General features: G+C 43.4%; 1 protein-coding gene across 1 annotated transcript; it reads right to left on the bottom strand.

The window, feature by feature from the left end:
• Positions 1–83: 83 nt before the first annotated feature.
• On the bottom strand, positions 84–11350 carry dek (DEK proto-oncogene). The gene is made up of 12 exons (XM_014474204.2): positions 11263–11350; positions 3384–3516; positions 3200–3298; positions 3005–3114; positions 1929–2023; positions 1727–1856; positions 1389–1655; positions 1219–1323; positions 1074–1149; positions 842–984; positions 704–772; positions 84–276 (listed from the first exon to the last, which is right to left on the bottom strand). The coding sequence occupies exons 2-12, from the start codon at positions 3463–3465 to the stop codon at positions 265–267; spliced, it is 1188 nt and encodes a 395-aa protein (XP_014329690.2). The 5' UTR covers positions 3466–3516; positions 11263–11350; the 3' UTR covers positions 84–264.
• Between the last annotated feature and the right edge of the window lie 959 nt (positions 11351–12309).

Consider the following 12309-nt stretch of genomic DNA (forward strand, 5'->3'; position numbering starts at 1 on the left):
TCTGCATGCAGGTCAGCTGTTGTCCTGGACCAGAACCAGAACCGGTCCTGCAGGGAGCATGTTGAATCAGAGTCCAAACCGACTTTGTTGAAAAATGTACAAATTTATTGAACATGTTGATGCGGAGCCGTCCAGCAGGGGGCGCCGCGCCTCTGCAACGGATCGACTTCATTACAAACAGAACCAACGTAAAAACCTGTTGACCACATCCCATAATAACAGAAAACAAGGGTGGAGCCTGTTGCCATGGACACCTGGGCATCTTCATGTGATGAGCTGTGAGGAGACAAAGAGGACAGCATGACGCTCACTTCCTGTCAGGATATGGCGCCCCCTGCTGGAGGACTCAGACAGGTCCCAGTCCGGTTCTGGACCCAGTCCAGTTCTGGTGAGGGCTAGAAACCTGAAACAGCTGCCGCGCAAATTATGCTACACATTGTTGCTAGGCAACCAAAGAGCGAGCGAGTTGATGCTATCCAGCTAGCTCATGAGAAGTTTAGCAGCTAAAGCCTTTCCTCTGCCTACATCTCCCAGAATGCCGTGCAGTTCAGTGAAATTATTACATATTCTATAAGACATTATCTATCGATATTGATCACATGTCTATACATATTATTGATTTATTGTTCTGGACCCAGGGAGAACCAGAACCAGGCTGGACCATCTGTGGTGAGGCTGATGAGGGTGAGAAGGTCAGACTTACGGTCTTGACCGTCTGCTTGATGAAGTCCTTCCTGCCGCTCAGGTCGTGCTCTGGATATGTGTCAAACACCTGCAGCAGAAAGCAGAGGTCATGCGGGGCCCGGCGGGGTCAGAGGTCATGCGGGGTCAGCGCTCCGACCTTCAGGCAGATCTGCTTCATGGTCATCTCCTCCAGGTCGGCCTCCTTCAGCAGACTCTCCACCGTCTTCCTCAGCTGTTCGTCTGTCGGAGCCTTCTTCACCATCCTGATGAGCGGCTCGTCTTCGTCGGAGCTGTCCTCGGCTGGACCGTGGGGGTCAGAGGTCAACATACGCAGGGGTCAGAACCAGACCTGGGTTGGACACAGTTCAGGTTCTGAAGCTGTGGCTCACCTGGGTTGGTGTTCTTGCTGCTGCTGCTGCTGTCGGCCTTCTTGGTTTTGGCGCCGGCTACTTTCTTCTTCTTTGGCTGAAACAGACAGCAGAGCTCTCCGTTAGAACCCGGTTCCGGTTCCAGATTCAGACCAGGGGCTGGTACCTTCTCCTCTGCCTCGCTGGTTCCGTCAGAGCTCTGGCTCCTGGGTCTCTTCTTCGATGGTATCTGCTGCTTCTTCTTCCCTCTGCTGAACTTGGGCTTGGAGGACTGAAACAACCAGAACCTGTTCAGGGTTCTGCAACAGGTTTGGGTCAGAACCAAGATGATCTCACCTCATCAGACTCTGACTGGTCAGTCTGCTCTTCCTCCTCCTCCTGTTCTGACCGTTTCTCCTCTGCATCAGAACCTCCGGCCTCCGCCTCCACCTTCTCGTCGTCGTCTTCGTCGCTGCTGGAGTCCATGACGATGGCTTTGGATTTGCTGCCGGGTTTGGACTTCTTGGTGCCGCTGGCTCTGGATATGCTCTTCTTCTTCTTGGCCAGCGAGTCGCCGCCGACCAGTTTCTTCTTGGTTCTTCGCTTCTTCTTCACCGGTGCGCGCTGCGGAGGAACGACAGCAGCCGTTAGCAGGGGGCGGAGCCTCAGTAGAGAGGGGCGGGGCTTCTGATCACCTTTCCGCTGTTCTTTGGGGCGATCAGGAAGATGAGGATCCGATCGATCAGATCCTGGTGGGTTCCTTTTTTCTCCAGGTCCAGAATGGAGCAAACCAGCTTCAGCTTGGTGTTGGTCAGATTCGAGTTCCTGGGGGAGACGGGTCCATCAGAACCTCCATCAGAACCGCTCCAGGGATCCAGAACCAGCTGAGGAACCCACCTGAGCATCTTGTCTCTCTTCCTGGTGAACTCCTGGCTGTCTGCGGCGAACGGGAAGCCGTTGAACAGCCGCAGGTTCTTCTTGACCGAGGCCGACTGAGAAGACACAGAACCGTTACTGACCGGGTTCTGGTAGAACGGAGCAGTTTACAAACTGAAAGATGGAATGCTTTGTGAACCAGGACCCGGTTCAGCTGGTGGAGAAAGGAGGCCATGGAGATGTTTCTGTTCAGCAGAATCAGATCAGGAACCATCAGCTGCTGACCCGGTTCTGTTGCTCAGGCACAAGCTGGAGACCTTCTGGCCTGTTAGCTGGGACGCTAACAGTGACGCTAAAAGGGACGCTAACTGTGACGCTAGTTGGGATGCCAACTAGCGTGACGCTAAAAGGGACGCTAACAGTGACACTAGCTGGGACGCTAACAGTGACACTAGCTGGGACGCCAAGAGAGACGCTAGCTGGGACGCCAACAGTGATGCTAAAAGGGACGCTAACTGTGACGCTAGTTGGGATGCCAACAGTGACGCCAACAGTGACGCTAGCTGGGACGCCAACAGTGACGCTAGCTGGGACGCTAACAGTGACGCTAGCTGGGACGCTAACAGTGACACTAGCTGGGACGCTAACAGTGACACTAGCTGGGACGCCAAGAGAGACGCTAGCTGGGACGCCAACAGTGATGCTAAAAGGGACGCTAACTGTGACGCTAGTTGGGACGCTAACAGTGACGCTAGCTGGGAAGCCAACAGTGCTGCTAAAAGGGACGCCAACAGTGACGCTAGCTGGGACGCCAACAGAGACGCTAACAGTGACGCTAGCTGGGACGCCAACTGTGACTCTAGCTGGGACGCTAACTGTGACGCTAGCTGGGACGCCAACTGTGACTCTAGCTGGGACGCTAGCTGGGACGCTAACTGTGATCATTATTGCGATCATTATTTCAACCCAGAGTAGCTGAGCAGAACCAGGTCAAAGAGTTTCCTCAGACCCAGTAGAACCACTGAGGAGTTCTGGTTTTGCTGAACTTGTCTGGATCAGATCTCACCGGGTCCGAGTCCCTCTTCCTGGCTCTTTACCTTCCCGGGTCGGTCGAACAGGATGGCATGCAGCAGCTTCAGCTCCTCCGCCTTCCTCCTGGTGATCTCGTAGTTGGTCCGAGGAATGTCTCCCAGCTTGTCTCCACCACCTGAACACATCAGAACCGGTTACCTGTCAGACCCGAACAGTACTGGTCCAGAACCGATCCAGGACCGGTCCTGTTCGGGTCTTACCATCTGCCACTTTCAGCTTCTCCCTAGCCTTCGGAGCCTGAAAATCCAGCCGGTCCACAGTCTTTTTGGTCCGCTTCCCTTCAACGATTTCTCCACCATCTGCAGCAGAATTAGAACTTTCAGAACCTTTAGAGTTCTGGTTCTGGCCACAGAGACCCTGCGGGCCGATGGAGAATCCGGATACCTGAGATCTTGGAGGAGCTTCTGGGGGAAGCCGCCTCGTCTCTCTGCAGATCGTCCTCCTCAGAGACAGCAGAGCCGTCCATCGCTTCGCTCCTGTCTGACGTCTGGACGGCCAATCAGCAGAGGGCAAATGTCTGGACGGCCAATCAGCAGAGGGCAGACTCAGCTCTCCAATCTCACAGCAGCAGAAATATTACACATCTTTTCTGATCTGTAATCCACACATTTATCAACACCTGAAAAATTTAAGCTTCTGCCTTCAGATTGAAAAAGTTTTTATGTCTAATGACCTCCTGCACCACAGGGGGCGCCAGAGATTAATTCCACCATGTTTCAATAAAAGCCTTTTCTCTCACCCTCAAGAAATCATCATAAAAACTCCAGAGGCCTCAGGTATAACAGAGTGTGCAGTTTTCACACTACACCTTGGCATACAGACAAATTTAGAAAATCTGATGTATAAAGCCGTACGTACCTGCTCATACCTGCGCACCAGTGACGTGCGGTCAGGGGAGGCATCATGGAAAAATTCTATGTAATAAAATCATTTATATTGCCATTTTCACCCTGTGGTTTGTACTATAAAGTATTTATTTTTCATTTGGCTTAACCAATTCTGATTATTTTTTGCTGAATTTTTGCAATTTCCCATTCAAAAACGCAGCAGGTGAGGCAGCAGTGAGTTGAGCCTCACCTGGGATTGATCAACCTCTCACTAACTGAACTGGCTGCTATTCTATGGGAGCCTGTTCCTCTTGTCTGTATGTCGCCAATAAAATGGTTAAAAACATTTAATGTATGAACTGATTTTCCATAATTTAGCTTATATACATAATGTTCAGTGTCTGTTGTCACCAACTGTGTGTGTAACGTGTTTCTGTGCTGAGCAGCGATCAGAAACCAGAGAACAGACTGGAGGTGAGGCAGGCAGTTCTCTGGCCTCATGGCAGGGGGCGCTCATGACCCAGACATTGTGACTCCACAACTGCAGAGTAAGAGACAGTAACAGGATCTAGTCATGGAGCTAGCCATACAGTAAAGTGCAGCGATATATTTAATGTTTTCTCCTCTCTTCCGACGTCAGAAGACTACATTTCTACACTTAAACAGTTTTCTAAAGTGGATTTTCAATTGAAGCAGACATTATGACTTTAAAGTTTAAACACACTTAAATATTATTCTACCTCAATACACTTTAAAGAAATATATTAAATAAAAGCATACTTTAAGTGAACAAAATATGTATTTGTTCAAGTAATGAAATGCTTTTAAAGATCTTGTGTATATTTTAAAATAAAATTTTTAAAAATTTCCTTAAAGCTAACTTTAAAAGAAAACTATTAAATATACTGAAATTTCAGTATATTTTAAATTACATCTCTCATGCCTCAAAACATCAAACATTGCCTGTTCAGTGACAGAGCTTCTACAACAAAAACAATACTTGCCCTTAAAGGAACCATGATTAGTTATAAAAATAGACCTTATTTGGGAAATATTTATCTTAGATGTAAAAATAATACAGTAATAACACTGTAGGTTATTTAGTTTTTATAAATTTTAATAAAATATTGTCACGGGAATGTCGCCATCTTGTTCACGCTGCAATGCATTTTGGGTAAATGACATGTAACGGTCCAACTGCCTGGCTCCTCCAGCCAAAACAGTGATGAGAAACGTTATTAAGCCTTTTTAATTTGAACTGGAGCGCATTGAAACCAATCAGAACTAGAAATAACAAGAGGTGATGAGGAGGAGGAGCAAACAGAGGAAGACGAAGAGTTGGCCGTAGGAACTGCTGCTGCCTTCAGGTTCAAAATGAAACAATGAATGTTTCATTTATGAATAGGCAATATAATAAACAAGAACTCAGGTAAAGTTAGCCTTGCTGTGTTTCCTCTTTGGACTCCAGTACAGAATGGACCTAATGACGTCATCAACCCATTGGTGAAAAAATGGCGACCTCCATGGGTGATATAACAAAAGATGTACATTTTTTAAGTAATTATAAGTTTTGGCATAATACAAACAGCAACTTTTTAGGTAATAGAAAAATTGCAACATATTAAGGCCAACATGTTGAACTAATTGTGGACCCTTTTAACAATAAATGTAGCAAGTATCTTCAGTTTTACATCTCTCCAAATATGATCTGTTGTTTTCAGTTTTTTAACAAAAACACGGAAGCTGTTTTTACCCAATCCATTTTCAGATGTACGAACGGCATTAGCTTCAGTTCACACTCCAGACCAGATGGTGGCGGTATTGCACACGTTCAGTATTTTTTTAAAAGCGCCATAAAAAGAAGAAAAGCCATAAAGCCAGAGAAGATAAAAGACGCTGTTCAAGTTCGGCATATTTACTCGCATAATATTGAATTAAAAGTCTTTGATAATAGTTAGTAGTTTTGGTAAATTCCAGCTGGTGACGTCCTAGTCCGAGTTAGACGACAACTGGACAAGAACCGATGGAAATGAAATGTGGGTCGTGAAAAGAGCCGAAGGGACGAAGGCTGCTAATGTGTTGCTAGCTGTACCTAATTAATAATGGAGTATCTCGATTATTAAAATTCCTCGAGGAAAATGTATCTACCTCAAAGCTTTGTCAATTTATGTTTTATTATTTAGCGCACCCATTACTTGCGTTGCACAGAGCTCTCACTTCCGCCTCTGAGTTGTTGACGAAAACAAAGTGTTATCATCATAACGTCCAATTTTCAAGTTCGGCTCGTGGGGATTTTATTGATCCATGATAATGTCCGGGGTTTCGTTGTTTTTGGGGGACCAATAAGCATCTTATTGTAATACCAACTGTATTACAGCTTGGTACGTGAACTGCTCTGTCTCCGACCAGCAGGCGCTGCAGAGGGTGGTGAAAACTGCCCAGTATATCGCCGGGGCAACGCTCCCTGCCATCAAGGACATCTACAGGAAGCGGTGTTTGAAAAGGGCCAGGAAAATCACAAAGGACTCCACTCACCCAGCACACACACTCTTTTCCCTCCTGCCCTCTGGGAGGCGCTACAGAAGCCTACGGACCAGAACCACCAGGCACCGGAACAGCTTCTTTCCCACAGCTGTCACGCTTTTGAACGCCTCCTGACATAAACTATAAGGACTGTACTCCCCTATCCTCTCATACAACAATAACACATGGACTATCCTCACACACACACACATCACGGACTGTTTTCTTCACACACACATACAACCTGTACATTTTATCTGCCATTATTTATCTATAATCCATTCCCTAACATTCTTGTATATTCTATATATTCTGTATAATCTGTATAATCTGTGCATGTAGCTACCATATTTATATTTATACACAATATCTATATCTCTTGCTATAACCCCTTATAGTCCATACATACATAGTCTTGTACATCTGTAAATAAATATTTATATCTCGTAGAGCACAGCTGGATAGATGCAAACTACATCTTGTTGCTTGTACTTGTGACAGTGCAATGACAATAAAGTTGATTTCTATTCTATCTTTAAAATGACTGGCGCCATGCCTGGAGTACGGCAGCCTTTCTCCTCCAGGAGCTGCTGGTTCAGAGCGAACGGCAGGAAGAGCTGCAGGTATTAATACAGGTGAGCTGATAGACTGAACACGGCGGGCGGCTGAGTAGCTGATGGTTACAGTTTAAGTGTAGCTTTACGGACGAACCTCACAATAAATTTCATATCATCCCGGTCTGAACAAACGGCTGGCGGAGCGTCGTGGCGGTTCATAGCTGGTAGACAAGTTTCTGAGTGTGGCGAACTAAGGTGCCAGACATATCGTGTATTGCTCCCCCAGTTCTTACGTTCGTCCCCTGGTCTATTTCCTCCCCTCTTACGTTCGTTTGCTCGCCTGCCCCCCCCCACCACCGCCCCAAGTCCCCAAATCCGCATCTCCCGTTTTCTCAAACCCAAAGCTCGACAGGTATGGGGCAAGGTGACAGTTCATCTATCAAACTGACTGAAGATGAAGACAAACGAAAAGCTGGAGTATAGATAGGCCTGTCACGATAGCAAATTTTGCTGAGCGATTAATTGTCTCAAAAAATTATTGCGATAAACGATAATATTGTCTGAAGATCTTTTTACACTGATTTAATGGAAATGACGTAATAATGCATGTGATTTCCTGCCAAAGATAGATACACTTTATTTTCAAAAGAATATTTAACACTGGAGCTGATAAACAAAATAAACAAAACAACCAGAAACAAAATGGATTCTCAGTCTCCATTAACAAAAAATGTACTTGATAAAAACTAAACAACATAAAGCCAAAGTGGAAATAAATACTGCATTCAACCAAAAGAGTGCAGATTATGAAGTCTGTATATTATGTTGCCCTTCAGTAATAATTAGATTTAAATAGAGAAGATGGGCACATCGACTACCTGATGCAATAGTTCACACTACATGATTTTTTGCTCCTATTTTCCCCTTACGACAATCTTAGAACGTTGGTCTTTCTAAGATTGTGTGGTGTGTTATGGTAGATCATCGTTGCCGCTCCGATCCAAATCAGGGTTTTTTCCCCACTGGGAGCTTAACGCAGCCTGTTGAATGTGACAGGCAGCCAATCAGAAAGCACGGATTCTCCTCCGTGTTTTCTGATGGGAAATTACGTCGGGGAATCCCAACCAGCTGACAAGGCACCCGAAGTCCAGCCGACGTGGAAACAACATTAATGTTTATTCAACATGCAAAGAATATAGAAATGACAAGAGGAGGAGTTGGAGCGAAATTGTTACCGCAGTTGATAAACCTGGTAACTTTTCAGCTGTTCTTCGTTAACGTGACGTAAACAGGTTATAATGATTTTCATTCAGTCAGGACTTTACGCTGACACTAGCCACATGCATTGCAGGTAGATTGTAGTAAAGCATTGATTAATGCCTGGTTTTAAAATTAGTTCACTGGACTTGCAGCCATTATTTTGTGCCCATTGTTGGACACCACACGGCAGGACCGAACCCGATTGAACCGTTATACCTAGGATTTCTGTCGGCTAATGTTTGGTCTGTCAGGTTTTGAAAATGGGCGACAATTGGCCGACAGCTCTAAGATCGTGTAGTGTGCGCTGGGCTTTACACTAAGGAAATGAGGAAGGGAGGAGTCGGTGGAGAGCACCGGAGTTGAGCCTTTTTTCATTCGGTGTCATCAACAGAAAGAGAAAAAGGCCGGAAGAGACGATAATGCCGATAATTGAAATGACGTCGATAGTTTTAATTTATCGTACGATTAATCGATTTATCGTTTATCGCGACAGGCCTAAGTATAGACATTTTTTATAAGCGTATCTTTACTATTAAATTGAATATAATTTCAGGTTTTTGTATATCTTTTCTTCAGGTTAACTTAGAAAGTGAGCTGTTATTGTTGCAGGTTAGTTTTCTAAATTACAGAGAAGTAACTGTTAGGGAAGCTCAAATATGAAAACTTTTACTGATATTGATATCTGATAGTAACACTGCTGTTATGCCAGATTTACCAATATATATATATATATTTTAAAGGTTTTATTGGCTCTAGTGGCCTTTATTTGATAGTTAATTGACAGGAAAGAGGGTAATGAGAGAAGGGGGAAGACATGCGGCAAAGGTCGCCAGGCCGGGAATCGAACCTGCGACAGCCGCGACGAGGACTAAGGCCTCCTTGTGTGGGTTGTGCTTAACCCCTGCGCCACCACAGCACATCCCCACCAATATTTTATTTTATATATTTTTTTAATCCGATTACTCGATTAAACGTAAGAATAATCGATAGATTATTCGATTACTAAAATATTTGTTTACAACAGCCCTACATTCAGTAACTACAAAGTTACTTCATTAGCAATTATAATACAAAAGTGTAATTGTAGCATACTGTCATCACACTACTAATATATAAAATATGTAATCCCAATATTATAAAAATACACTAAATATATTTTAAAAGTAATTCAATCACAAAAATAGTACACTTAAGATAAACTAAGAGCATGTTTATATTACATAAAAAGCCATATAGTTAAAGTATACTAAGTGTAACTTTAGTTGTTCCAAAAAAGTACATTATAGTACAATTTAAATTATAATTTTCTACAATTTAATTACTATTAAAATACACGGTGTACAAAACTAGTTGTTCCAAAGTAAAACACTTACTGATGATTAGTCTGGCTTCCAGTGTGCTAAGATTTAACAAACTTGGCATATTTATTTTTCACCAGACTTGGCTTTGGATAAACTGATATTTTTGCGCAGAATGAGCAGCGCATGGACTTCATTTACAAGTAAAGGTAAGACAACAATAACATGTTTCGTTTAGTTTATTAATGAAATGTGCGTTTTGTGAGCTACAGTTTGTACTGTATGTGTAAAGACTGCAGAAAACTGATCAATGGCTCCATGTTCTCCATCAGAGCCAAAGCTCCTCAGGTAGCGGCTCACTTTGGTGCAGCTACTGATATACCTGGGATTGTCTCCACACCTGATCACCTTCAATAATCAAACTGTTTGATCAGCCCTGGTTTCTCTCTAGTGAGAATAAATAGATGCATTCAGACGATGAGTTTCATCTTTATGAGACACAAACTGAGCAACATGATTATTTACATTGAGGTTTTCACATCCTTTATTTCTCTTTTCTTTATTCTGTGTGTGTGTGTGTGTGTGTGTGTGTGTGTGTGTGTTAGCTTATTGTCTGAGGATAAATGCCATGGTTTAAACACTAAAATATTAAAATCATAAAATCATGGGGTTTGATGCTTCCTGGTCTAAATAACGGAATCAGATTTCAGTGGATTTAGTGAGTTTTGACTCTTTCTAGTTTATTATTGTCCACAGAAAAAGTTTGTGTGGCTGCTGCACATTTTCACTGCAGGTCAAATGTTTGCGTATATTTACGCAAACTTTCATTTTAATACATGACGAGTTGTGCGTAAAATATGGCGCTGCACAGTTTTTATGTATACACACGTTTTACACATGAGAGCTCAGGTGTTGATATGAAAGAGTCAATATTCATAAACTACAGGACATCCAATCAGAAGAGGGAAAAACTGAACAAAAACCATTTTTAAGGAGTTCTCATGCCGAATGAATAAAGTTTCTGATGTAGTTAAAGTTATAATGTAATTATGTATTTTTATTAAACTGTTATCAATAGCCTAATCAAAGTATTCCCAGCAATAGTTACCATTGAAACAGACTAGCTGATTTCTATCTCTGCCAAGTGAAACCAGAACCGTGTATTGTTCTGACCTGAAGTGGACCGTGCCTAATAGCTTTTCCTTGTGGTTCTGTTCCAGACTGCTGGGTTCTGATTCCGAACCGTGGCCGAACCTATGCAGACTCATTTCTAGTAATAACTAGTGCTAAATGACCCAGTTTAACCGAACTGCTGCGTTTATTCAGTTAAATCCGCCGAAATCTGAATGGAGTCTGGCGCCACTGAGACAAGATGTTAATGTCAGTCAGCGCTGGATACTGTCAAGCGCGTGCACTGGGATCAGGCGCGTGCAGAGACTGTGACGGATCTTCTTTATTTGCATCACGTGCACGCGAGTTGGCGCGCGGAAACTTAAACCTGCTAGTCGCCTGTTAGCTGATAGTTAGCTGTTAGTTAACTCCGCAGTTAGCGTGAGTGATAAGCTCTGATGGTACTGGTCCATCTGAGTCCCTGTATTTCCGACCCGCTAGTTATCACCCTAAACCCCAGTTTAAACAGTGTAACCAGCCTAACACCAACCAGCAGGAAGCAGCTAGCTGTTAGCTCCGCTGTTAGCTTCAGTAACATACCGGTACCAATTCTGACCACAGGAAGAACCAGAACCAGCCGTAACGCCGCGCCTCCCCCCCGGTCCAAACACAGCAGAGAAAAGTTTACCTGGTCCCGGAGATTCGAACCGAACCAGAGCGCCACTCAGCTGTCTGTTAGTCATCAAGGCGGGATGCCTTCTGGGCGGGACCACGGTAATGGTAGCTATGCTCATTGGTTGAGACGTAATGACGTTCCCATGTGTTCCAGTTATTGTCACAACACCGCCCCCTGCTGCCCAGCCGCGGGATGTAAATACAGAGGGAGTTATTCTATTATACCTGCATGTTTAGTTGAGGAACATCTCCTACATTATTGATGATTAGTAAGCTTCGTTAAATATTTATCGGTTTCATTTATCAAATCAAATGAGTTAATTTCAAGATTCTCAACAATATTTCCCCTTAAAAAGCAGTGATGTTCACTTTAATCTTCTCCATATTTTCTTTAGAAAACTGGATCAGAAACGTTTATTTTGTTTCCAGATTTCTGCCTTGGAGAATAAACTGTGACCAACACATCTGAAGATACATTCAGGATATATATTTAGGGGAAAAAACTACTAACGGATAGAGCTACAGTAGGTAGATTTCACGCACAAAACTCCCTGGAAGCAATTTCCGCCATGGAAGAGAAAAAATTAAAGCCCCACAAGAAGTCATAATTTCCAGTTTTAAAGTCATATTTATGAGATAGAAGTCAGTCAGGAGGCTTACTCCAACATCTCAAAAGCAAAACTCAAATGGGCTTCCATATTTTTGTAATTTCCTCCCAAACATAAACGGTTTTCTGGCTGAACTCAGATCAGATCAATACATCTGATAGATCTCAGAGAAATTGATTTATTGGATCTATTATATAAATTGCTGCTTTAATTTCCCTTTTGTGTTGATTTATTTTACAAACTTCTAATATATTAATAATTTGAAACGTTTGTATAAGTGATGTCTGACTTTTTTTACAATTAAAATAAAGGCTAAATAATAAATAGTGTGGTTGTATTTCCATGTTTCTCCGCCAGATGGCACCATCTATTATCTGTTAGATAATCAGAGCCAATTATTATCTAACAGATTTTGTTTGGTTTGGTTTCTTTGGTCTTTATTTGAACGTTTT

Source organism: Xiphophorus maculatus, chromosome 3 (genome assembly GCF_002775205.1).
Source record: "Xiphophorus maculatus strain JP 163 A chromosome 3, X_maculatus-5.0-male, whole genome shotgun sequence".
Lineage (NCBI taxonomy): Eukaryota > Metazoa > Chordata > Actinopteri > Cyprinodontiformes > Poeciliidae > Xiphophorus > Xiphophorus maculatus.